The following is a 26634-nucleotide window of genomic DNA, read 5'->3' as shown; positions in this document are numbered from 1 at the left end:
TTTAACGCCCACAAACCGCGAAAACCTGTGACGCCCACAATTTTCATGCTAGATAAAAAATTTTAACTGAAATGTATTGGTCTCGTCGATACCTATCGATTGATCCAAAAAAAAATTTGCCACGCCCACTCTAACGCCCATAACGCTTAAATCTGTATACCGCCGGTAGGTGGCGCATTTTAATCTCGCTTTGCTGCTTGCATATCTCCATATAGCTGAGTAACGGGTATCTGATAGTCGAGGTACTCGACTATAGCGTTCTTCCTTGTTTTAAATATACTTTAGCAAATGTTTGGATTGCAGTTTTCTATCACTTATTTGTCATGCTGCTTAAAATCAAATCCAATCCAATCCAGTTCTTGTATTATATTGTCTCCACCAAATGTTCACATTTTAATTGGCAAACATAATTCGTAATAGATTCAATAGAACTAAAACGTCTACCGATAAAGAATTCCCCGAACTCTTCTACCTCTGGTCATATCTGCAACTGATTCCTTATCCTTATCCGCTCCGTTTGATTAAAAGGCATTGTAAAAGGGCAATCAGAACTGCTTTAGACCTGTGCTACGATTACTTATCTTGGCCTATGTCTTGGCCAAAATTGGTTGACCGTCTAATTACTTTATATCAGCCCAGTTGCCTGTGTTTCTTGCACAGCCGGCATGAAAGGTGCTTAAAGTTTCCAATTTACTTGAAGGCCCAAAACGAATTTCCAATGAGAAGCTGGCCAACGTGTCTGGAAACCCAAACGTGCTCGGCTCGTGCGTTCGAGTTTCTGGTCTAAGTGTGGGCGGATGTGGGTGTTACCGGGTGTTATGGGGTGTTACTGGGGTACTGGGATACTGGGGTACTGGAACACTGGGTACCGCTGGGCGGTAGGCGGTAGGCGGTGGGCGGTGGGAACTGGTTCGTTTGCTCGGATGTGGGCTGGTCATTCATAAACGTTAAGCCAAAAAGTCAATAATTTTGCCCTGTAATGTTGATTGCACAGCTCAATGGGGCGCCTTTGGCTCCGAGACGTCAGAATGGTATTTGAAAAATCTTCAAACAACAATTTCGTTTTGACTAATTAGGGTTTTTAAGATTTATTGCCCCGGCGTTGTTGGGTACAGCTGCCTTATAAGTAAGTACATAATTTCAGTTATTGCGGCTCCGCCTGCACTTTGTTAACGATGTCGCTCCAAAAGGTTCCGTACTCCTGTAGCACAGTGCCCCTGCAAGGGAAAAAACGGAAAATGTAAATGTAAATTCCTACGTTGAGCAAGTCATTATTGTTTTTAATTTATACGACAGATTGCATGCGATGTGTAGCTGCGGCTATGAATAGGTAATAATTGATGATTCGACATTTTTAGGATATATTTTAGGTAAACCTACACTGAACTACATTAATTTAAAGTTATATTTGGTTCTGGTGATTTATTGGAGTGTAAAAGGGAATGCTTAAATATCTATGGTTATAATTTCATTATATTATTCATTCGACAAGATTATTTTACACGTTCTATAATACTTGGATTTAGAATTTCACTGAATATAAATTGCTTATTATAATAAATAACTCCTGTGATTTAAGTTCCACACAGAGAGGTTTTCCTTTTATTGGCTTAAAATCTTTAAAGTATTTTATTAAGCCATTAGGCCTATCAGAAAATCTATAGAAAATAAAGTTTATGCAAATGAGTTCTTAAACTTTCCTTGTCTGTTTTTGATTAATTCGCAATTTGCATATCTTCTTTGTGGTAAAATGATAGATGATCCAAGTGTCCTTAAAATAACTTCTGTTTGGTTAATTCACAGTTGGCGCACCTTCATGTTGGCCAGTGTTTTTCGCTGACAAAGTTGACAAAGTTGTCGTACAAAAAGCATTGACTACTTTTCTTTGGCTTTTTTGAGGTTGTCACTGCGAAGCGTCTTTGCCGTTTGATGCCTTTTTTGTGGACCGATGATTGGGAGACTCTTTTCGCCCGGCTCTTTCCAAATAAATCAATTACATAATGCCTTTTGTGCGATTATCCGGCAAGTTTTTGTCGGCCTGACAATTATGCGCGCATTACATTATGTGGGTCAACGTGGCGTATGATTAATGAATCCCTTCACGACCCACGATGATGGTGCTACTGCTTGTAGTACTACTTCTACAGAGGCTTCTGATGATGATGATTATGATGATGGTTATTGTGATGGTTAAGGGCGATAGAAGACACGTACTGTATTTGTACGAAGCCTGTATTTGACAAAGTGTTTCATTGAAAGTGCCCAAAAATGGGTGTTAAACACACATTTATTAAAGTAACTTGGTAGTGAAAATTTATCAAGAATTTAGGACGGAACCATATAGACTTGTATTGAACATCTATAATATTAATTTCATTAATTATTTTTTGTAATCTTGGTTACTTTAATATTATATATTTTCTCTCTAAAGACGTTTAAATATAATGATTAAAGAATAATTGGGTATTTGGTATTTCTTTTGGCATAACCTCCCTTAATTTTAGACTTACGTGAAGTAGACCTGTCCCCGCTTATTCTGCGGGGCCTTCCAGATCAGCTTGGCTCCTAGTTTATCCCGATTGTCCGAGTGCGTGATGGCCGAGCATTCGGGAATGGTCTTGGTGTTCTCGCTCTGCACCCACTCCCCGATCCACTCGTTCGAATGGGAGTCCCGTGCCTGCAGGAAGAATCCCCGGAAGACGGTGCTCTGATCGGAGTGCGGATATATAACCACCGATAACTGCTGACCAGGGTGATAGGTCTGGGAATCGGCCACCACTTCGTAGGGATTCGAGTGGGCCGGCTGACTTCTGGCCTTGCCATGATTCGGCTGATTGGCCCTTTGTTTCACACACGTATCCGCGGGCGCTCCATCCGGAAAGGCTATGGCACTGCCCATCAGCAGGATCAGCTCAAGGGTTATCCAGTTGAATAGATCCTTCATGACCGTATGTAATTTCGGTTTTCCTGATCGTGGGAAAATGCGCGCGCGTTCGGCTAATCTAATGGTAAAACTCGGCTCGCCGCCGTCATCGCCGGTCGTTTATAAAGCAACGCCACAATGCCAAAAGCTTCGCTGCCGCTGAAGACATGGGCGGGCGGTCAAAATCAAGAGATATATACACCTGAGGGTGATTTGATAGTGCCTGAAAATGAAAATATTTTTCACCATTAAGAAAAGAAAGAAAAAGAGTCGGTATCCCAAGTATCCCTTGATCTATTTTATTTCTCCAATGCTTTAAGTGCTTTTAAACTTTTTGACCAGGAAACCTTTTTATTGTGTTCTTTAATGTATCTATGGTTGTTATTAATATAATATTATTAATTAAAAACATTTAACTACTATAAAAATAAGATGTGGTAGTCGTTCAAACTGAAAACACAACTAAATAAATTGCAGATTCTAAATAAATACTAAATTTAACTGAATTGACCTATGACCTTAGTTTATATAATTTAACAACCACGTCAATACGAATTTCCTAGTGCATAAATCGTTCACGATAAGAGCCACCAACTCCACCCATAAATCATTATTATTTCGGTTAATTTACAAAAAAATAATCATAGTGTGGCTTGAAGTAGATTCATAAATCATTGACAGATGCTCGCTTGTATTCTAGTGGTCCGTGAATCACTAATGATTTATATTGACCAATTTATGGCCGGCGCTGGTGCTATTAATCTGACCGCAAACGTACATGGGCGCTCAGCTGGCTGCGGACAACCAGTTTTTAATGATCAAAAAGCAAATGGCCAAAACATAGTTCCTTTCCTGCACACCGATCCAAACTGGGTCACACATTAGTCCCTGTCCCTCCCCTGAGCCGCCGATCCGGAGTCGGATTCGGATTCGGTTTGGAAGTCTGGGCCCCAAACTCTGGCTCTAAGTGCTCCATTGCGAAATTCTATGCTTCTAATCGCTGAAAATGTTGCCTGTACAGTGTACACCGCTCTATGTTCCGTCGTTTGTTTATTTTGCGCCTTTTCGATGCATTTTTCAGCGCATTTTAATGTTTTAATTGACAGGCAGCCGCCGTTGGCGTTTTTGATTTCGCTGAATTGAGTCGGCTCTGGTGGGGGTTTTTCTTTTTTCTATTTTATTTTTATTTTTCTGTTTTTCTTTTTCGGGGGGTCTGGCTTTTCCTCTTTTGATTCCGCTGCGTTTCGCATTTCGCAGTTGCAGGCGGCGGTTTCCTTTTTGGGATCCGCCAACGCTGTTTCTCGGCGGAAAATAGTTTTCATTCGCCCCTCCTTCCCCAGGTATTAAATTAAATTTAGTGTTGGTTCTCTTGCCGAAACGAGATAATTATAACAGCTGTCAACAGTTGGTAAACAAAAATAATGATTGGGTAAATATTTAGCTTTTCCATAAGCTGTTTAGCTAAATGGTATTTTGTTTTTAGTTGTAACTAAAATATATAGTTTTGCAAGCCTAAACCACTTTAATCTTCAAAAGAATTTAAAAGGTTTTCATTTCTAGTGCGAACATCATATTTTGTATGCCTAAAGTTTTTATAATTAACTAACAATCTACATCAATATAAATAATTTCAGCTTTAAATTAATATTCATAAAAGGCACCTGCCGAAATCTAATTAATTTGAAATTATGGTATCATTTTATCGATCCATTAAAATCATGAAATATTTAATAACAATGTTTGTTTTTAATTCTTGCCCATTAAAAGGTTAAGCCAGATTACTTGAATTCAGGCATAAGAATTAGCTGAATATATATTTCCTATTAAACCAATATAAAATATTCACCATGTATTTTAATACAGTTTTTGTGTACCAAATTAATATTTGTTATTGTTATTATATGCCTACACTTTACTTGCAAATATACAAATAAATTCGCCTGTAAACCCTATCACTATTTTGTTAGTTAAATGAACTCAAAATGAATGAATAAATTAATATAAAACCAAAATGAAAAGTACAAAAAAGTGTCCAATTAGTTTCTACTCAAATAAATACTATTTTGCTCACTTTAATTAGCTTTTTTTGTTTCGTTGACCCCACACTTTATGGCTCACAAGTTTTAATTTAATAAATGTGAAAATAAACTGCAACCATTTCTGGCCAAAACACTTTTTTATTGCTTAGATATTACCCCGGTATGCACGCACACACACTTTGGCAAACACAATTTAAAACTCGTTCCATTAATTAAAATGTTCGGTTAAATATTTAAATTGGAACTGCCAGAATCAGCAAGTTTGTGTGCACAAAATTAAATTGTTTACTTTTTGGTAGATGTGTTTGCTCAGAAATGCGATAGATATTATTTTAGATTGCATTTAGCCGGTGGACAAACAGTGCTGAACTTTACTGTTGGCCAAAGCCTTCTATTTGCATTCCTCGTTAGCCGAACTGCAAAAGGTCAGTTAACCCGGGCAGCTTAACTTTAACCGAAAGACGAAAACGGCCAAAAGGACATGTCATTAATTATGGATGCGGCAAATGCGAATTTTCAACTCCCTGAACTGGGCGGCAGCATCCCCAAAAAATATTCGGCCATTGTAAATGACATTTGCGGCACATCACACCAGGTTCCCTGTAATGCGACAGAGAAGAAAACCACTGGAAATATGAGATTTACTTTGATTTTTAATATTGAATAAAGTTGGGTTAAAAGGAAATTTGTAAATTAATTTAATTTCATTTAAATATTGTATGTTATAACGTAGAAAATTTGAATTTGGTTACTAAAATGTTAATCCTTTTCAGTTAATAGAAATCGATCGGATCGAATTTTGGTATAAAAGCCATATATTTTTACTAAAAGTAATTTATATTTGATAATGCTCATACTCATACAAGATAATTGATCATTTTTAAAAGAATTTACAGTCTTAATAATCAAATTCTACTATGGGTTCTTAAAAAACCAAAAAAAAATCGTTTGATTTATAAAAATAAATGAATTCTTGAGTCACGCAGATTGATTTCAATAAACGTAGATACTTCTTAAAATATTTAATAATACACTGAAATTGGAATTTAATATTTGATATTAAAATTGTAACTAGAAACTAGCAGAAACCGTAAACCGAAAATACCATAAAATTAAAAAGAAAAGTAATGCTAGCTAGATATTTTATGATTTATAAATATAAATCAAATTTATTCTACATTGTGATAGATTTTTTCCGGTGCACTCATCCTCCGGGTAATGCATGCGAAATTCACTTCAAACTAAAGTACGAAAAAAGTAGGGAAACGAAGGAAAACTGCCAGCCGCCTTAAACCGATGTGCCATGTAAATAGTACGCTTTGTGGGCGAGGGGAAAAGGACAAGGGGGAGGGTAGCGGTGGTTCGGAAAATCCACTTCATTGGCGACGGTGGGCGCGGAAAAGTGTGTCACTTGCAGGCTCTCAAGGCGCATGTCCTGTGAGAGGAAAAGCGGCTGCCGCCTGATGGTGACTTTTCGCCCATACAGTTTTCACCAACGATATTCGCATTTTCCACCCAACTGCGAGGGAAATCCAGTTCAGAACGTGGTCAGACGTGGTAGCGCGTGGTCGTGGAATTTTCCGAGAAAAACCCTAAGGAAAAATCAAACAGTGCGAGGCAGCAGAAGCAACAACAACAACAACAACTAACTAGAGCAAAGGAAATTGTGAGCAATTTGTATTTTGTAGTAGTATATTTCTTTACGCGCGCGTCTGTGTGCGTGAGTGTGTGCGATGGTGTGTGATGGTGTGTGTCTGTGTTGATGAACCGAACAGCGTGCAACAAGAAAAAAAACGCAGAAATAATGCCAAAAAAAGTGCCAAACACAAACCAAAAATAAAAACAAAAAAAAAAGCAGGCGAGCAAATATTTTTCTGCTTGAGCAGGCCAAAGAAAAGCACAAACTGCAGAGTATCCATGCTTAAAAAAGTGAAAAGCAATCAAAGTAATAAACGAAAGGGGGAGAAAGGAAAGAAAGGTGGCGAAACCGAAAGCAAATCAAAAAAATCAATGCCCTTTCTGCGGAATTATACGTTGCGTATACGTGATATGTACTAAGGCAGCCAAGTCAAATAATAATAAAGGAAATTCTCACGTGACGCATAAAAACCAACGCACACACACACACACACAGAGTAACACGGCAGGGCCCCTTAAACACACACACACACACAAACTCGTGTAAACTTACTACCTGGGACACAAATTGAAGTTGGCGAAACATATTTGCGCAGCAAAGTTGCTACACAGGGGAAAAAGAGAGTAGAGTAGTTCCAAATTGTGGTTGAAAATATTGGGGGTGCATTTCTTATCAGCAAAGTTGTTAAATTCTTTTAAACTTTATAGAACGACGATCTATTTAAAAGCTAAAACAATAAAAAGCATTCATAAAGCCAGTGCCTAAAAGTAGGCAATGAAATATTTTATTTGTAAAATAGGATGTTATCAAAATATATACATATGTATTTATAATGAATATTTAAGAGATCCCTAAGTATTTGAGATAGCCTCAAATTATTTATTACCCAAAATATTTTTATAAATAATAATACTTAAAAACTAAGAAAGATGAAATACTTCGATGATATGATGAAATAAGATTTATAAGTTAATTTACATTTCAAAATATTTAAAAATATATGAGGACTACTTTCTTTCTGTGCTTTAGTAAGCATATGATTATGATGAGCTTAACTTGCAACTTGTTCCTCCTGTTTTTAGGGGTTCGTGGAGGGAAAATGACAACAGCTGGATGGTCGAGTGGGCGGTTGGGTGGCCTAAGATTGCCTTTCGCCGCATTTGTTGCCGCTATTTTGCATACATTGAATTTAATGAACTGCCTGTGTCTGTGTGCCTTGTGTTGGATTTGCTTTTAATAATTTAGCTGGCTGCGGACTAAATGGCGCTTTTAAAGTATGAACCGTCAGGCGACCCCAATATAGGCGACAAACGAGCGAGATGAGGCAAAAATAAAAGTATAAAAAAAGGCAAGGGAAGAACACGAACCATTAAATGCCCCTTCGCACCCTCAGTGCGTTTGTATGGGTAAACGGCGTCTCTGTGTGTGTGTGTGTGTGTGTGCAACCCCAAGTCGGAAGGGCAGGCATACTAACACACTTTAGCCGGAGGACTACGTCATCCTGGCCCAGAAGCTTTGAAGCCCAAAAAATACAGAACCCAGAGCCGAGAAGTCGGAACCCAGAACCCAGAGGCCAGCAGCCAAACCAAACCCAACCAAAACGAACCGAACCATACCAAACCAAGCCAAACCCAAGCGAACTCGTGGTCCTTCCAACTTTCCTTTGGCGTCGCCACATTTTCGCACTCACAATCACATCGCGTGGCATATTCATACGCCTATAGGCGTAAGGATACGGAATAGGCATAGGCATATAGTCTGGCCCCCACTAATACACTCGCATCATGGCGAACACACATGCACAGTGGGGTGAAGTTATAAGGACTCGAGTTCCGCTGCTCCTCCTTCGGATCGATTCCGGCTAACACAGACTTTGCGGCAGTTGCCAGAGCACACACTAAGCGAAAAAAGGATACAATATCTAAAAAGCTTAAACTCCATTTTAAAAACTTGCTGTTCCATTAAAAACAACATTTTTTTAAGGTGTCTGAAAGTATGCAGCACTTTCTACACAGGTTTTAAGTGATCTTGAATCTCCGATAAGTTGGTTTTTTTTAGGGATTGTAAAAAAGTCCGAGTTTTTGGAAATATAGACTTTTTTAATTTCCTTTTGATTTAAAGATCACGAAATTAAATAATAATAACACAAAACGTATTAAACAAATATATCTATTAGTTTTTATCATTTATGTTTGCATTTCAATTTGAAAAAGTTGTTTAGAGGATATTCTTTTTTTTTATAAGAATGGGTTTTCTTAAAGTCTAGTTGGAAATGATTGTTGGTTTCTGCCAGAACGAAAGAATTGCAACCAGGCTTCTCTCCATTTTATAAATATACAAATTTCTATAAATATTAAATTTAAACCTTATCAGACAAGCAAGGCTTGTTATATAAGAAAATCTGGCATTATATTTCTAGATGATTCCCTTTTGGATTGTTTATTTTCTCAGTGAAGTGTCAGCAGTTGCAGTTACTTCGCTTACTTGCTGCACGACAATCTGCATGCGGCATGACATCGCGGAGCTAAGGACACGAAATCGAGGGGGGCAACGGGGCGTGGCAGAGATACCGCCTCGATGGAGACGTCATCAATTTCCATCCAGCCTATAAATATACGAAACGTATATGTGCCACTAAAGATGCCTTGGGGCCCGGCGGCAAGTGTTGCAGTAAATTTCGAGCAGATCTGCCGGCATGACCCTTGACCTTCGACTTGCACCATGTGCCATTGGTTCCCCCTCGATTTGCCAGCTTATGCTTCGATTTGTCGCCCCCTTAACCCCCTTTTGCCCCTTTCGCCCCCTTAACCCTCTGCCGCCTGCAACTGCAAAATCATTTGCCATCGCAATCGCATGTCGACCAGCTGAAATAATACCAAAAAAAAGAAAAAGAGGAAAGAAAATAAGACAAGTAATATAGCAAACCGAAAACCCAACCAGAAATCCTTGTCGCACAGTTTGCGTTTATAATTTATATATTACATTCCCGTACGAGGCTTCTCTTGTTTTAGTTGCGCATTCGGCCTTGTCCTGGGCAAGTATCCGTATCCGTATACGAACCAGAATCGAAATCCGTATCCAAGGGAGGCCTTTAAGTGTGCCCGATGGCATTTCGGGTTCCCAAGGAGGAGCTGTCCGCTTTATGGCTATTAAAATATGCATTTAAATACCATATACCAATATACCATCTACCATCCACCTCATATACCATCTACCATATAATCTCCGATGCGGCCTGCGTCTGTCTCCGGTCTTCGGATGGGGAGGCCTTCATTTTCCGTTCTCGAGTGTGTGAGTTCCTTTGGGGCGCTGTTGAAAATTGAAATTGTGCGCTTATTTATGGAACCCTGCTAGGGACGCTGGCGTTGATTACCGTAACGCCCCATTGCCTGGTACATGACTATAATAATGATTGCCATTTTTATAGGCCAGCAGCTCCTTTGGCGGCGAAGATAAATTGTTTGCTGGCTGCCTGGCTGGAAAATCGTTCGACATTTGAATCCTTTTTGGCGGAAAGTTTCAGCTTTCCTTTCAGCTTGGGTCAGCGCATGAATGCCAATGAAGTGGGACCGCAATTTCTGATTAAGTACATTGGCGAACAGAGCGTATACTTAATTTTTTGGGCAAATACTGGGGGATCGAGGTCCTTCAACGGTTGACAGCTCCTCCCATAGGCGCGGTTAGCTTAATTGCACTAATTAATTTGGCTGAGGTGAGTCTGTAAACTGTGCTCAGCCCCCTAACATCCAGCTATCCCAACTATGTGTGTCCTTAAGTAGCTTAAGGATAACTAAATGCCGCCTGTGTGGGTGAAGTGACCATCTCTGGGGCTTTGGGTGTGTGTTTGTCCCACCTCCAGAATAAATAATACAATTGCCAGCAGTCGACTGGCCCCGTTTTGCTGATGACACACAGAGCCGGGGAGTCGAGAAGTCGGGGAGTCGACTGCTTGGACCTCTGACACCGCCAAGTGCCCCTCATTATGACCCCAGTACATGTGTACAATGGTGTATGGTATATATATGTGGCTGCACGTGTGGAATATTAAGCAAACTGTGCAAACAGTCGTTGTCACATTAACCATGTCATGGCAAGTGCATATGCCAGTCTATAGCCCCCGACTCGGGGCTTAAGATCGAAAACGCTTACACTAGGAAAAAAATCGATGTAATAGCGATTTAAATAGTGGTATTTCAATGATAGTTTACAAAATAATCGACATATCTCCTTAAAAGTTCTTAGACATCAATTGAAATCTTCTGATAGTTAAACTATTTTAGTAATTTCCTTTTTCTCATCTATTAAATAGTGAACTAATTTTATCCCCAATAATAATTCTGCGAAATTCTGTAAAGTTCATAAACATGCTTTAATAGAGTTTATTCTAGAAACATGTTTATATCAGTCGTTTATTTTTATACATGTATATGTTTAATCTCATAAGTATTATTTGTGGTTCCTTCTTATCAAAGCTTTTAATTTGAAAGTTCGTAAATAAAGCCGGATTCCGCAGAACGTTGATTTGGGACTTTGGGCTCTTATCTTCTAAGCTTCCAAGCAGGTCTTGGAGAGTCAGTGAATGCATTCAGAATTAGTTTATTGGAAACATTTGCCTTAAGTTGATCTACACTTAATAAATGTTTGCGTTGTGGTTGTGATTATAAACAATAAGAAACTCCTGCATTGGGACTACAAAAATTCGTTTCCAATTTTTAAGGATTTTTGCACACAAGGTAACATGTTAGGAATAAATATTTTTCTTCGTGTAAGCCACCTTTTAGAGCGCGTTCTATTTATAGCACTCATTTAAGCACTACATATTTCCGTGCGTGATCAATGGAGTGTGCGTTCCAGTCATTTTATGCGCAATTAAAATAACCAATGGCCGGCCAACGGCAGCCGCTTAGCCCCACTTCGCGTTCTAAATGGATTCCCGAGCTTATGGATCCCCTGGCTTAGGCTGGGGAAAAATCGCATTAGCGATGCAAGTGGATGTGCGGGAAGCCTATACATGCCATATGCAAAAGCCCCATTTTTCGCACGTGTCCTGCACTCGACGCAGAGGTTAAATATTGCAGCACTTTCATGCGATTTCTGGAAGCCCCACCCAATCTCATCCCAACCCATCCCAGTGCACCCACATCCGCAATCGCATCCGGCGGGCGACGGCAAAAAGCAGTTAGAAATTCAAGCCGAGAGCAGAAATCGATGGGTATTGCTGGGTATATCCAGATTTATGGTGTAATTTCGGACATCTAATGGGGCGTATGATTCGCTTTGCATTAATCAGGAAAGAAAGGAAAATCTTATGGCGTTCTATGAAATCGAATTTAACACAAAACTGTACTTTAAGATTCTATAACTTAAGTAATTATATTCCGATTTATACGGGGGATACCTCTATGGGTTTGTGGAAAATCTTCCTTTTATTCTACATTAAAAATTTTATTTTAAACGACGGTCAAAATTTTAACCCATTTTTATGCTCGAATTTTGCGTAATTCCAATGGCTTGCAGTATCGTACCCCAAAACTGCACTTCTATATTCCATAACTTGAGATATTGGATCCCGATTTAGACGTGGGATACTTCTATGAATTTGTCGTCGAATTCTCTTATATTCTACATTAAAATTGTTCTTATAAACGAGGGTCAAAATTTTAACCCATTTTCATGTTTGGATTTTACGTATTTCCAAGGGGTTACAGAACAGGTACCCAAAACTGCACTTCAAGATTCTATAACTTGGGTAATTGGATCCCGATTTGGACGTGGGATACCTCTTTGAATTTGTGGTCGAATTCTCTTATATTCTACATTAAAATTGTTTCTTTAAACGAGGGTCAAAATTTTAATCCATTTTCATGTTTGGATTTTACGTATTTCCAAGGGGTTACAGAATAGGTACCCAAAACTGCACGTCAAGAATATATAACTTGGGTAATTGGATCCCGATTTAGACGTGGGATACCTCTATGAATTTGTGGTCGAATTTTCTTATATTCTACATTAAAATTGTTCTTTTAAACGAGGATCAAAATTTTAACACATTTTTATGTTCGGGTTTTACGTATTTACAGAATACGTTACAGAATAGGAACCCAAAACTGCACTTCCAGGTTCTATAACTTGGGTAATTGGATCCCGATTTAGACGTGGGACACCTCTATGAATTTGTGGATGAATCCTCTAATATTCTACATTAAAAATTATCTTTTAAACGAGGGTCCAAAATTTAAACCATTTTCATGTTCGATTTTTCCGTAATTCCCATGGATCTCAGATTGGTAACCCAAAACTGCACTTCTAGATTCCATAACTTTTATAATTGGATTCCGATTTAGACGTGGGATACCTTTTTGAATTTGTGGAGGAATCCTCTAGTATTCTACATTAAAAATTATCTTTTAAGCGAGGGTCCAAAATTTAACCCATTTTCATGTTCGATTTTTCCGTAATTCCCATGGATCACAGATTGGTAACCCAAAACTGCACTTCTATATTCCATAACTTTTATAATTGGATTCCGATTTAGACGTGGGATACCTCTATGAATTTATGGAGGAATCCTCTAATATTCTACATTAAAAATTATCTTTTAAGCGAGGGTCCAAAATTTAACCCATTTTCATGTTCGATTTTTCCGTAATTTCCATGGATCACAGATTGGTAACCAAAAACTGCACTTCTAGATTCCATAACTTTTGTTATTGGATTCCGATTTAGACGTGGGATACCTCTATGAATTTGTGGTCGAATTCTCTTATATTCTACATTAAAATTGTTTCTTTAAACGAGGGTCAAAATTTTAATCCATTTTCATGTTTGGATTTTACGTATTTCCAAGGGGTTACAGAATAGGTACCCAAAACTGCACTTCCAGATTCTATAACTTGGGTAATTGGATCCCGATTTAGACGTGGGATAACTCTTTAAATTTGTGTTTGAATTTTCCAATATTCTACATTAAAATTGTTCATTTAAACGAGGTTCAAAATTTTAACAACTTTTTATGTTCGATTTTTCATATCACCGTATATTGATGTATAGGGTATATGGTATTTTTTTGTAATTCCAAGCCCATCGAAAGAGTATAAATAGTCCTTAGGCTTTAAAAATATAAAAAAGGTACTTTCGTTCATTGAAATATTTATAGCTCCCAATCTATGGGTATCTCAGAATTTAGAGCCCAGCCTTGGCTTTTTCATCTTTGTGTCTGGCTGGCTATAATGTGGGTGAATTTGCAGGCTGCCACATTCATCGTTGGCCCGACACCGGGAAAATGCAGTCGGTTTGGGATTGGGGATTTCACTGCGATGCAAATGCGAGTTCGGATGCATTGTCGATGGTTTTTTAGCATGGCAAGCGAATTTAATGGCACAAAATTTCTTTTGTTCGGGAAATTGAGTTTAAATTGCCCCCGCAAATCGACGCCAGAATGAAACTGGGCCACCAAAGATCGAACACAGAGTGATATCCGCTTATTTCCCCCTCTTATCCAATTCCTTTGGAATTGCCACAGACAAAGGGGCAGCAGATGAATCACAAAGTGTATTATTGCCCTGGGTGTGTGACATGCTGACATATCTGATTTGGTACAATCAACGAACTGAATGCCTCGTTGCGTGCATTAGAAACTCATTAACCGGGCTCATATTCGCCAGGCTTTTGGTTGGCTGCACACCGGTCGTATGGGTGATATTTCTGTGGGGCGTATGGTTGATATGGCACACTATTGTTATGTGGCATTTGCACTGCGAAATATTTATTTGACAGCTGAAAGCGCAAAGTCAAACCATTTATTTATAATAATGTGTCAGGCGGCGGCAAAGGTTAAAAGTTGCCCATCGACTGCCATCAACTGGGGGCAACAACTGGAATCAATTGCAATGGCAACTCGATGGAAATCCGTTTACATTGAACTCGCTCTTGCTTCCTCTTCCCACGTCCACGCCCCTTCCGCCTATACGCCCTTCTGCCAGCGGAAACGGAAATGCACAATGGCAAAAGGCAAGCGCCGCCCGACGACAAAGCCCCGAGTTTATTTATTATCAAAGGGCATGGGACATACATCCGCCTGGCAAGACAAGCTGCAAATCTTCGCCGGCTCTTTATTCGGCTTTCAGAATTTCTGCCATTCTGCATTTCAGTATTTAAGACACAACCCTCGTGGGGCATGGGCATGGGCTAATTGGGCGGTGGGGTGGCACAGAAGTTTCCAGGCCAGCTACCCTTTTTTTTGTGTGGAGAGTCATAGGTAGTCAAAGTGTGCAGGAACCGCCGCTTGCCACGCCATGTTTCGTGATTTCCTTTGATTCAATGCGTTTGCTTTTAGGGGGCCAAACGATGAGGTATGATATAAGGGGTGGAGGAATGGTAGGGGATGGTCGGGGGAGGCCCCGGCACACGCCCCCCACAACGTGTACAACTCACGCCATTTCCGCTCGCCAGGCGCCTTGCTGTTGTCGTCGGCATCGTCACAGTGCACTGACAGAAATTACTAAGGTGATGCTAGAACAAAAACGATAAAATTTGATCTTAGCTAGAAAATGATGCAAATTATAAATATACTTGAAAAAGTATAAGTTACTGTATTGTAACAAATGGTTTTCATATTAAGCAGAATATTTAGAAAATTAAGAAAGGAGTTGTTAGTTGTAGCTAAAATTTCATTGGTATTTATCAGCATTTAATACCAAAATATACTATGTAGAAACCCGTTTAATATTATTTTTGACATATTTGGTTGATATCAATATTGTATTTCCCCAAAAAAAAGAAATACAATTGAAAAAACTCTCCTGAAAATAAATATTTTTCTGTCGAAAGCCAAGAGATCTGCTGCCAATTCCAATATATGTGTTTTTCCTATCAGTGTGACTCTGTAACCTTTGTTTGTTTGGTCGCAGGCAATACTTTATTGTATTTCGCATTTTTCGCCATTTTATTTATTGCCCTTTACATGGCAACCGAAAGCGAACGAGGGCGCCTCCAATGGGCCAAAATCCTGAGAAGCCTCCATCCACATACCCATCCATCCACCTCCACAATCACATCCACCTGCGTCTCCGAAAACTGCCTCGAAGCTCAACAGTTTCGCCTCGTTCCAGCGATCATAATTCATTCATATTTGGCCTGGCCTGGCATTCGTATAATCGTATATTCGTATATCCACTTAGCAATCGGGGTCTTTCCCGTCGCCCAAAATGAAATGCGAACCCAAATTAATTCATAATGAGGCGCAGCGAAGCAACAGCAGCCAGGAATTTTCCGAGCTTGCTTTTCCTTTTTTCTTTTTGTTTGCTGCAATTTGACAACATGCGATATTTAATTGAGTTTTAATATACGTTACAAACACACATAAACCTTCGCTGGGGGAGCATTTGAAATATAAAACTAAATGTAACGTAATTTAGCCATGAATGCGATAAGCATTACTCACACCCTGTTGCCGAAGAAAGGCGGGCTAAATGGATGGGATTTTACGTGGGAAGTGAAAGGGAATGAGTCACGAATTAGCTAGCGAATTTTTATATTAATAAACGTACGCTAAGTAATATTATTAGGAAGCCCCCAGGGACCGTGCAATTTAATTTCAAATGTAATTCAACAGCAAAACAAGTTTTTATTAGGACTAAGGGAGTTTGTTTGAGGACTTTGGAGCAATTAAAGTGCCGGGAAAATGTTCGTTATTTTCAATTTCATTACTTTCACCTTTTGGGGGGGTGTGGAGAAAGTGGGTGTCTGATTCATGGAGCGTGTCCGCAGAAATGCATCTGGAGACCAGGACAAAGGAATGCCATCCAGTGACCTGTAATCGACTCGAATCGATGTTCTTGCCCACTGATTGCTCAATCGCCCATTTCATTTGGGTTTAATTTTCGCCATCGTCTCTGCCAGAAAATTCAGAGCGATTCCCCGCGGGTTCAAACGCATTCAATTTGCCACACTGAAATTTGCAAGAGCTGAGGGCAATCCAATTAGCAAATTTCCAGTGCTCTCAGCATTTTTGCCTTCACCGTCATATTTTCATATCTGACTTTGGTTTAATTAATTCTGAAAATTCCAATTCAATCACCGGTCCCAAATTGAGGTCTCGTTGGAAGGTAGAACATTGATTTGATTATTGAGGCCCAAGATTGGATGGGTTTAAGTTTGTGGCTTATACTGAAACAGCTACTTATAAGAGGATTTAAGAAAACATATTTCATTTGCAATGGATTACATTTTATATGCATTTCTTTCAGTTTAGTTACAAATAATTCTTTTCATCTCAAAGTAATTTAGTTTCTGTTAAGGATTATTATTCAAATAAGTTCTTTTTATTTGCGCTGAGTGATTTTAATCAAGGAAAACTCATCGTCCTTAATCGATTCCACTTCATTTTGGCCATTGAAATATTGATTTAATCATTGAATTGTGGCCGCAAGCTGGTTTTATTTTGGGGATGCGACTTAGTGTGTTCCTCAAATAAAATAGAAGCAGATTCTATTAGTTTGACTGAATCTTGTGGCCCATTAAATGGCACATTGAGTAGGTTTTTGTGTGGGTGTCTTTCGGGCTGGCCAAGAGCGATGGTGTGGTTATCCGTCTTCGTCCTTTGGTCCTTTGTCCAACCCACTGACTGCCTCCTTTCTCTCTGGGTGTCTGCGGTTGTGTGTGCCAAATGCCAGGCCATTTGTTCCGAGCACATAAATCTTGGCAAATAATTGCTGTAAAGGCACGCATTCGCAAAGATTCTGGCCCCAATCGATGGAGGGCCGCTTAAAATATGCGAGGCGAACTGCATTTTGGCTCTGCTCTTTAGATTCTGCACTTAGATTGCTCCCATCAGCAATCAATAAAGTTTAGCATGCAGCAAGTACAGGCAGCCATCTTTAACTCAAACACTATAAGTTTAGTTTTATATTTTTTAAAAGTGAGTTTCCTGCTTAAACTTTTTTTCAGTTTACGAACTGCAGCCAAAGTAATCAATTTAAGTAAATATTTATTCAATGCCTTTCTGTCACCATTTTTTGATGCATTCACTTTTTTGTTTACTTTGGCTCTGTGACACATTTCAAAGTGCCAATTAATATAGTAAATGTCGTTTTTCATTAGCCAAATTAAAAGTAGATCAATGTCAAATAAGAAATATACAAAAATGGTATGTAAATATGAAAAATGGATTTAAAAGCTTAAAGGTACAACATAACCATAGAAAAATGAGAATTTTTTCAAAAGTGTTTTTGATTTCCCAATTAAAAAGCAATAAATAAAAGTCATTTTAAATTAGAAACCACTTTTTCCCAAAAAAAGTTTAAATGCTATGTTTAAAAAAGTTTTTTTAGGAATAAATAGGTCCTAAGTCTTCAGCTGCTAAAAATACTATTCGTTTTCGGCTGCAAAAGCTCTTTTTTCCTTGTACTTTTACTTAGCTGGTAAAAAATATCTTAGAGAAGTTCCCCTGTATTTGTATCTGCATCTGTATCTGTATCGGCGTTTACATCTGTATCTGTATCTGAATCCGAGCCGAGTATCTATCTATCTATCCGGCTGGCGCTTAGCCAGAGTGCGTTCCGTTTTGGCGGCGTCTGTGGAGCTCGAGCCCACTTGGACTGGCGCTGTTTCTGTTTGCCCTCGTTCCGCCGGCTTTTCCATGTGGAAAGGCCCATTGTTTGGCTAAGCCATCTACATATGTATGCTGGGATGTTTGCCTGTGCATTGTTGTTACTGCAAATACTCGAACTACACACACGCACACTCACACAGAACACACAAACACACCCACGTTGGCGCTCGGCACATGTGTGTTCTTAGCCATTGTTTGCTGAATTTATTGCACGAATTTCTGAATTGGCTCTCTGCGACTGTTTGTAGTTTTATTTTCTTATTTTTACACCCCTAAGCGCGTGTCCTTGAGGCTTATGCTAAAACAATAGCTCTTCCTGGCCCCAAAAAGTATTTATTGGGCCAGTCGCCACGTATCCTGGATGTGGTGAAACTAAGGGATGTGTCAGCCATCATCCACCTGCCTTATGATTTATGCTTATGTCATGTTAATTAGCACGATTTCGGCCTGATTAGGGTTGCCTCCCCCTGCGTTGCGCATACGACACGTTGTCACAGGCGAAAATATTTAGTACAGCCGCCGGCAAAATGAACGCGGCGTACGTGCTACAGTGAATATTGGCTTGGGATAAATGTAAATTAAGGGATATTAACTTGGGAATAGGATGTGATTAATGTTAATTTATTTCGTGTTCAGCGGATAATCAGTCCCCCCTTAGCCTACCAAGAAATACTGTAATATTAGTCACCCTTTATAACCTTTTTTAATCTTTTTGGGTCACTTGGACCCATTTTTAAAATTTCTCTAATATTTATTTATTCAATTTTATTGCAGACATATCTTTTAAATCCTACTCCAATCTCAAATACAAATTTAATTATGGAAAACCATCTTTAAAAAGTACGAAAAGCTAGGATAACATCTAATAAAGACATACTCGTATGCCTCATAAAAAACTTTATTGACAAGAAATTTTTAATTTAGTTTGTGAGTTGCCCCAGTTGATATTATGTGTACAGTGAACTCTGTGTCTGACGAGCGTCAAACAAAGGCGTTGCGAGAACAAAGAAGTGCCATGACATGAACTTCAATTTGATATCATTACTCCAGTAATTAGTAATTAGTGAGAAAATTGAACTTGTACAATAAACTAGACTAAAGTGCAGGCCACGATGAGGGAACTTTCACTGTACCCACGAAAGTTGAAACGACATCCGGTGCGGCAGATGCTGTTGTTGTTGCAGATGTTATGGTTGTAATTTCCTTGTTCGTGGTTGCCTTTCATGTGACAGGCATTTGTCCCATCAACATCAACATCACCATGTCCCAATCCCCCTTTGTCATCCTCTTAAGACCCCGAGTCCCGAGTTCCCCTCGCTTGTCACAGCTTTTGGAGGGCTGAAAGGCAGTCACATGGAATATATTGCGTATACGCCGTGTAATGAATACTCATCGTCCAATTGACAACGCATGAATTTATGAAAAACGAAAAACAATTCCTCGTTTTGCAAGTGGTGAACGAGGCAGATATGTTGGCATAAATATGCAACATGTTTCCCGTACATCATTTGCGCCCCAGTGCGTCACGCGTTTACGAGTTTCTCCTCCTCGCAGGACATATCCGCCATCGTAATCGCATGGGAAAACCGAAACCGAGGCCAAAACAGGCTTAAACCGATGAAATCGTGTTGCGAGCGAGCATAAATTGCAAGAAAATACGGATTTTCACTGTCAGCCTGGCTGGAAAATCCTGGCATAGTTCCTCCTCTGGGTGCCCGAAAGCATTTATTCTCAAATCAGCACCAAAGCTGGCTCATTTGGCTTGTAACCAAGGCCCAAAACAAAGGCATTTGCCTGTCAAGGACTACTCTCATGAGTGTATGTTTACATAAACAATTGCGATTAGCCTTTCATTTTTGGCAAATCTTTATAAATAGAGCTGCGGACATTTTTACACATTTTGTTCAGGGTTCAGGGTTTTTCAATTTAAGCCTTGATTGATCCTAAAAATAAATCCTTATAAATAGAACTGCGGACATTTTTATATTTTCTGTATGTTGAGGGTTTTCAATTTATGGCTGGTTTCCTAGAAATACTGCGACAATATAAATGACAACATTTCTTTTTCTTTTCGTCTTTAATATAACAATGCACTACCTCAACCATAACCCTGATTTTATATACAAGTACATGTTCTATATATACATAAATAGCCTGAGACAATAGACTTTTCTTGTCAAGGTCTATTTGTACGTAGACAAATTCCTAAAAATACTTGCGGTTGGCATTCTTTTGACAAATCTTTATAAATAGATGTGTGTACGTTTTAAGACTTTAACAGCAGACAAGCTTCATTGTAAATGGATGGTTATTAATGTTAGGTAGCAGTGTTTATTCAGGTCAAATTGTGGTTTCGGTTTCATCTTGATCCTAAAATAATTGTGGTTAGCTCTAGAAGTATATTGTTTAAGCCCTGAATAGCAGGAGAGTTCTTAGGTTAAGCCGTCACTCAACTTCATTGCTGTTTATGCTGAGAAGTCTGTTTATTTTGGGCAATAGAATGTGGCCTAAGGTTGCATAGTTAGCATGCATGTTTTGATCAGATATGCAGACGAATGCCACTTTTTGGCCACAATCGCTGACTAAACAAGCACCACTTGTCGCCTAAACATGCGTTGCATGTTCTAAAATACATGATTTATTCAACGGTCGGTCGTGTCCTGCGCAACCACAGCACACAAATCATTGTCATGCAATTAAATAATATAATGGAAAATGGATTTTAATTAAACGCTGCAATATTTTCGGCACAACAATGGATTTAGACCGTCCATATCCGTTGGCCGGTTGATTGGTGGCTGTGGGTGCGCCTAATCCAATTAACTGTCATAGACACACAAATTGGCCGTCACTCAATTTCGGTGTGAGCAGTGCCAAAAGGCCAAAACGCCGCCCACAGGCTGTGACAGTTTTCGTCCTGTCCGGGCTATTTTGAACCCAAAAGGACGGCTTGGGTGGAGCCGAGAGTGTGTGTCAGTTTTGGTTTCAGTTACAGACTTTTGGTGGCACTTTCGGAAATTGTTTCAACAACGGTTTGTAATTTCACACTCCGCAAAGTGATTAGCCCGGCTTTTGTCCCCCTGATTGAATCCCCCAGCTGAAAACTACCCAACACCGAACAGCAAACACCAAACCGAACTAACCCAAAATCATTTTCCGTTTCTTCCTCTTGCAGTGACAGACTTTGATGTGAACCGGAAACGAGGGTAAAGGCTAAAAAAGCAAAGGGAAGCAAAATAAAAAAAAAACAGAAACAGGAACAGAGGAGCCAGGCCAACAGTGTGCAAATTGATATAGTCGGAGCAGCATGGATGAGGAGCACGACGACGATCGAATAATATGAGATTAGATGGGGCTCTAGAGCCCCGGCCCCGTCAAGGAGCTGCCATCTTCAAGGGCCGCGAACCATGTGAGACACAGCAACAGCAGCCAGCTGATGAAGACGACGAGGCCACAGACGCTGAGTGTTTGACCACCAACCACAGCATCAGCAGCAACAATTGCCAAGTCAACTTGGTCCTCAAACCAGAGAGAACAACATCAACAACGCCCACGTCCACGCCCACGCCCAGAAAAACAACTGGAGGCAGAGGAAAAGGCAACACCACCAACACCGCTGCCGTGAAAGCGCGTACCATATTAATGGCGCCCAACGTGGGGCATCAGCGGAAGAGCCTTGGCCTTCGACTTCCGATGAAGCCGGGCCGCAGGATGATGGGATCGGGCTGGGATGGCCTTAACGGCCTGGTCCTGTGCCTGATTTCCGTTATTGCCCTGCTGCCGCCGCTGACGCTCGGCGATGACGGCGACAATTTCTTTGCCGTGAATGCCTTTAGCGCGGGTCCGGAGACGACAACGCCAGAGTTTGGTAAGTAGTAGTCCAAGGCCCAGATAAGAATGCTGCACCAGACCAGGCAGCGGGATTATGATGGGCTTAGCCCCGCTTAAGTATGCGATTTAGACCGCAAAATGGCGTCATCGAGGTGTCATATGTACATTTATAAAGCGACTGCCTTGACAGTCTTTTGTTCATCTAACTGGTGGCAATTCCGGTGCAATTGCATAAGTTATACAGTGGCTTCGAATTCAGCAAGTTTAGATAAATGCTGCATTTTATTGCCTGTGTTATGTGATATCTTTAATGGGAACTATAAATCGTTTGGCTGACTTTCAAAAGTATGCCACTCTTGATAATGCATATCTAAGTTATATCTGTATTTAAATAAATTACAGGATTTCCCAAAAAAAAATTTTTCGTTAGGCTTAAGAATTTGTATAATCCCAATTCTTGGAAGCTGCCTGCCTTAAAGCGATTTTTATACCTTCATACAGGCAGACAGAACTTCTTTATATAATTTTCTTGCCTTGCAAAGCCCATTTGCTGAAAGCTTTTAAGTCACTGTACCTCAGTTCGTGCCTCGTACTCATTCCTCTGAGCGTTAGAGTAGTTTTCTCATCCGAAACTTAAATGGCCTGTCTGCAATGTGCTCTAGTCAGAATGTGAAAAGTTTTCCATGTACTCGCATGTGTTTCCTTTTTTTTCTAGAAAACTAGTTGAGGAGGCCTAATGATATGGCCGAAATAAGCAAAGTTGGCTTTAATGGCACGGCCCAGTTCGGTTAATTATAAATGCCGGCTCTGTTTAATATGGGCCCTCGGCTACTCGCCTAACATGTGCAATTTGTAGTCAGATTTTAGGCCCTTCCTCTGGCTCTGGCCATTGGGTAATCGCTTTTTGGTAGGGCCATAGTTGGAAGGCCATCAAAGGTTGGCCTCGGGTCACGGACATGGTCCACGCCAGAGCCCAGAGCCCCCAGGCAGCCACTTTGTCAACACTTTCACAGAATTTCCTCGCTGGTGGTGCAGCGCCACGGAAACCGAAACCAAATAAAACTCATCTGGTGGAAAAAAACGTAAGCAAAGCTTTGTGCTGCGGCAGCTGGGTTTCCTCTTGGCAGAATGCAACTGGAGGGTACGACGAGGTCCATTGATGTGGGTCCGCTCTTAATGCATAAGTAATAGCTGCAGGTGGGTTAACCCAAACTAAATCAGTTTTATGACCTTCCCACAACTAAAAACTTTAAAGTAAAGAGATATTTTCAAAGATTTATGTCAGATTTCTTAAAGTAATGGTAAATTTTTTCAGTAAGTAATAGGTGTTTCGAAGAAACAGACTCTATAAAGATTTGTCGTTCGTTTAACATCAGATTGAGAAATCAAATTTGTCTTTTCAAACAATTTAACTTTCCCTGATAGATAACAAACTAGAACTTAATCTTAACCTTTACTTGAACCTTAATAATACTCAAGTCAATCAATGTTTCCTCATCATTATAATTCTTATTTAACAAGAGATTGCTAACATGTCTTGAAGAACCCCACTTATCATATGGTATAATTATAGAAATGACTGCACTTGAGATACGAACGTTATTTCCAGTTGGGTATCCGGCGGTCTAGCCTTTCTGCAAAGCCAAACCATTATTCGCATTAGCATTCATTTTTCGCAGCCCCTCACAAACTAGAACCCTATTCATAGCCGGTGCATTTAAAAATAAACCGCAAGCAAATAGACCCAGCCCCATACCAGGCCATAAGATGCCCACTAATACCACTAATGCTGGCACATGGGCATGAACTGGAAAATAGAAAATGGAAAATGGCGCACCCGTTTGTGCATGAGCAGCCATTTTGTTTTGTCTTTTCACTTCCGTTGGCTTAAATGTCGGCGCATCCGCTGCTTTATGTTCTTGGTCTTGGCTTTGGCTTTGGGCCCGGTAATTATGGGGCCGGAGTATATCAACAGAATTAGAGGTGGAATATGGAGGCTTAACCCTTGGCAGAGATTTTTCGCCAGGCGGGGAAACCCCGGAGTCCCCGGAATCCGCGGAATCCGGAGAGTTGCTCCCAAGAGCTTAATTAAGATGTGAAGGGCCGCAAAACGCAACTCACTGCCGACTCGAGTGTTTTCATTCCATTCAAAGTTAATGAAGGATTCGTAGCCGTCCAGGCTCAAGTGCACCGAAGTATGTATGCTCGGGGGAGAAAGAAAGCAAACACACGTGTGAAAAACAAAAAAACAAAAAAAGTGAAAAATAAAAACGAGAGAAAAAAGAAAGCCAGCCCACACACAGAAACACCTCGAAGGCTGCTAAAGAATTTACATTTTAATCTGCCCCCAAAGTCGTTGGGGGATTTGGAAAACATTTCGCAGAAAGTTTGTGTGGCAGACTTTATTTTTTATTGATATGTATGCACAGTGGCGTATCGAAAGTTTTATTTTTTAGCAGCGGTTTCATTACAAATTTTACACTTGGGATTAGTCACGTTGACGTAAGAGTAAGCCTTATCCTTTTTACTGTGTTTTTTTTCTCTGATAGATTATGCCAGCCGCGGGCAAAAGAAGTTCGGCGACAAGTGCGATAATACTTTGGAATGCGGCTTCCCCGGCTCCATTTGCGATCCCAAGAAGAAGTCCTGCCAGTGCACCGAGGATCTGCCCGTCACCAATCACATTGACAAATGTGGCAAAGGTAAGGTCATTACTGCTAACAGCCCCTCCCATGTTATTTTTTCTGTTTTTCCCTGCTGTCAACCTGCCAAGTTTTCATTAAAAACGAGTCAAGAAAGCTGCTGTGGCAGCAAAGTGAAATTGTCTTGATTGCGGGGCATGGCTTTTAGAAATTCTGTAAATTAAAATAGAAACTTGGCAGCAGGAGGGCGGTAAAAACTGCAACTAATGCACACTTGTCATAATTATAATTGATATTCACCTGGTACCTTTTAAATTAAAATCAAATCGCTGGGACATTCGGAATGCGTATTTATGGCTGGGGATCGTACCGAAAAGCCACTGACAGCCAAAGAGCTATTTTTATGGGCGTGACTAAAGTGTGATTCCTGGCCAAATATCTCCCGGCCATTGATCATCAACGTGGCTGACAGCCAGTCAGTCAGAAGTCGCAGAAGTATCTGCCTCCCGCATCATGGTCCTAATCCCCTACGACCGGTGCAGTGTCTCCGGGTCTCAGAGAGGCCCTCCTCCTTGGCTGTTCCCCGATAATATTTGTCAGAGGAGTGGCCGGAGCAAGTGGAAAGTCAATCCGCCCTGGCCATCATATCGCACTTCAATCAGCCATTAAATCAATCCGCAAACAGCCGCGACAGCCGGCGAAATATTTTCCTGATATGGTCGCTTTCGCCTGTTGTTGGTTGTTTACGGGTCACTGAAAGAAAAAGTTTTAACTTGAAAATGTTATATTATTAGTAAGCTTGCAAAAAATTACTTTGTAACAAGAATTATTTAAGAAAGTGATGGCAAACTAGAGATAATATAGTCTGCAGCTTAATAACATTTTAAGAATATACATACATATGATGTATGGGTTGTCATGTAATCAAGTTTTATGGGGCAAAAAACGTTAAAAAGAAAGTTCTCAGATAAAATTGAAAATGGGAGAGATTAATTTATAACCAATTTTACATGTTTTTGATGTCGAAATTAGAACTTGTAACTAAAAAACTATCCAGGAGTTTTAAGATCCTTTAAGTGTCATATCGAATTTAAGCTAAGATATTTTCAAGGAAAGTAAGTCGATGTATTACATTTTTTGTCATCGATCTTACTTAACAAAGGTGATATTATAAATTTATTAGATATAATCTATTTATTTTATTTTATTATTAATTAGTTGATAAATATGCTAAAGCCATAAAATACTTATGCCAAGTTAAAATGTAAATTATTATTTTAAGAAGTCTATAAACCTTTAACCCTTTGATTTGGTACATATCTTTCGCTTAGTGTATAAATCTTGACCATTTGTCAGCTCAACTGATTCCTTATGGTGTCCTCTTTCTCCATCTTTTTCATATCATCGACCCACAGAGGCCGCCGTGAACGAGTCCTGCTTCTTCAACGAGCAGTGCGAGATGCGATACTTCCAGACGGAGTGCCGGGATGGGCGCTGCATCTGCCGGTTCGAGATGTCGCCCTTTTGGGACAAGGACGGGTCCGTGGAGTGCAAAGGTCGGTGGTCGAGTAGCGAGTAGACATTAAGCCGGCACTGCTTATGGTTAATGGGGCTGTGTTGTTTGTCCTTTTGCCATTTCGGCCATTTTACAGGGCGCCAGGACAAGAGGGGACCCGAGACCTACATCGATCCGGCCATGATTGGCGTGCTGGTAGGAATGGCATTGATGTTTGTTATTATTTGTGTCGTCCTGCGATTGTTTAGCCAGTGAGTAAATTGCAATGCAAACATCTTCATCGCCCCCACAATCACAAAACACCCACACCCACGCAAATAGTCTAAGCTTCAAATCTGGGTTAACAGTCACACACCATTTACAATATTGTATCGCTTGAGTGCACACATAATGGATTATTGTTTGTTCATATTCGAAGGGATTTGTTGAGATT

At 40.0% G+C, this 26634-nt stretch overlaps 2 protein-coding genes across 10 annotated transcripts in view; one reads left to right on the top strand and one right to left on the bottom strand.

Annotated features, from left to right (window-relative positions):
• Positions 1-435: 435 nt before the first annotated feature.
• On the bottom strand, positions 436-3131 carry LOC108007199 (putative defense protein 3). The gene is made up of 2 exons (XM_017070833.4): positions 2511-3131; positions 436-1217 (listed from the first exon to the last, which is right to left on the bottom strand). Exons 1-2 carry the CDS (start codon positions 2942-2944, stop codon positions 1145-1147), a joined length of 507 nt encoding a protein of 168 aa, XP_016926322.1. The 5' UTR covers positions 2945-3131; the 3' UTR covers positions 436-1144.
• Positions 3132-6478: 3347 nt separating this feature from the next.
• jus (julius seizure) overlaps positions 6479-26634 on the top strand; it is a 26728-nt gene continuing 6572 nt past the window's right edge. For 3 of the 9 annotated variants that reach the window (XR_010654167.2, XR_010654166.2, XM_017070869.4), the window contains exons 1-5: positions 6479-6628; positions 21388-22080; positions 24593-24745; positions 26101-26241; positions 26338-26452. Coding sequence is in view for 3 of the 9 variants with exons in the window: in XM_017070869.4 (XP_016926358.4) it covers positions 21552-22080; positions 24593-24745; positions 26101-26241; positions 26338-26452 (938 nt within the window). In the remaining 6 variants the exon portion in view is untranslated. Of the gene's footprint in view, positions 6629-21387; positions 22081-24592; positions 24746-26100; positions 26242-26337; positions 26453-26634 lie in introns of those variants that run through there. The other 6 variants (XR_011604361.1, XM_065865216.2, XR_011604363.1 and 3 more) reach the window with 4 other exon arrangements.

The sequence above is a fragment of the Drosophila suzukii genome, chromosome 3, assembly GCF_043229965.1.
Source record: "Drosophila suzukii chromosome 3, CBGP_Dsuzu_IsoJpt1.0, whole genome shotgun sequence".
NCBI lineage: Eukaryota > Metazoa > Arthropoda > Insecta > Diptera > Drosophilidae > Drosophila > Drosophila suzukii.
The sequence above is the reverse complement of the archived record's forward strand: the minus strand, read 5'-3'. Positions and strand labels throughout refer to the sequence as shown.

Excerpts from the sequence above, each read along its gene's own strand:
- LOC108007199 (XM_017070833.4), bottom strand. The coding sequence starts at position 2,944 with ATGAAGGATCTATTCAACTGGATAACCCTTGAGCTGATCCTGCTGATG. Across the intron at positions 1,218-2,510 it reads CGGGGACAGGTCTACTTCAC|GGGCACTGTGCTACAGGAGT; the intron begins GTAAGTCTAAAA and ends TTTCCCTTGCAG.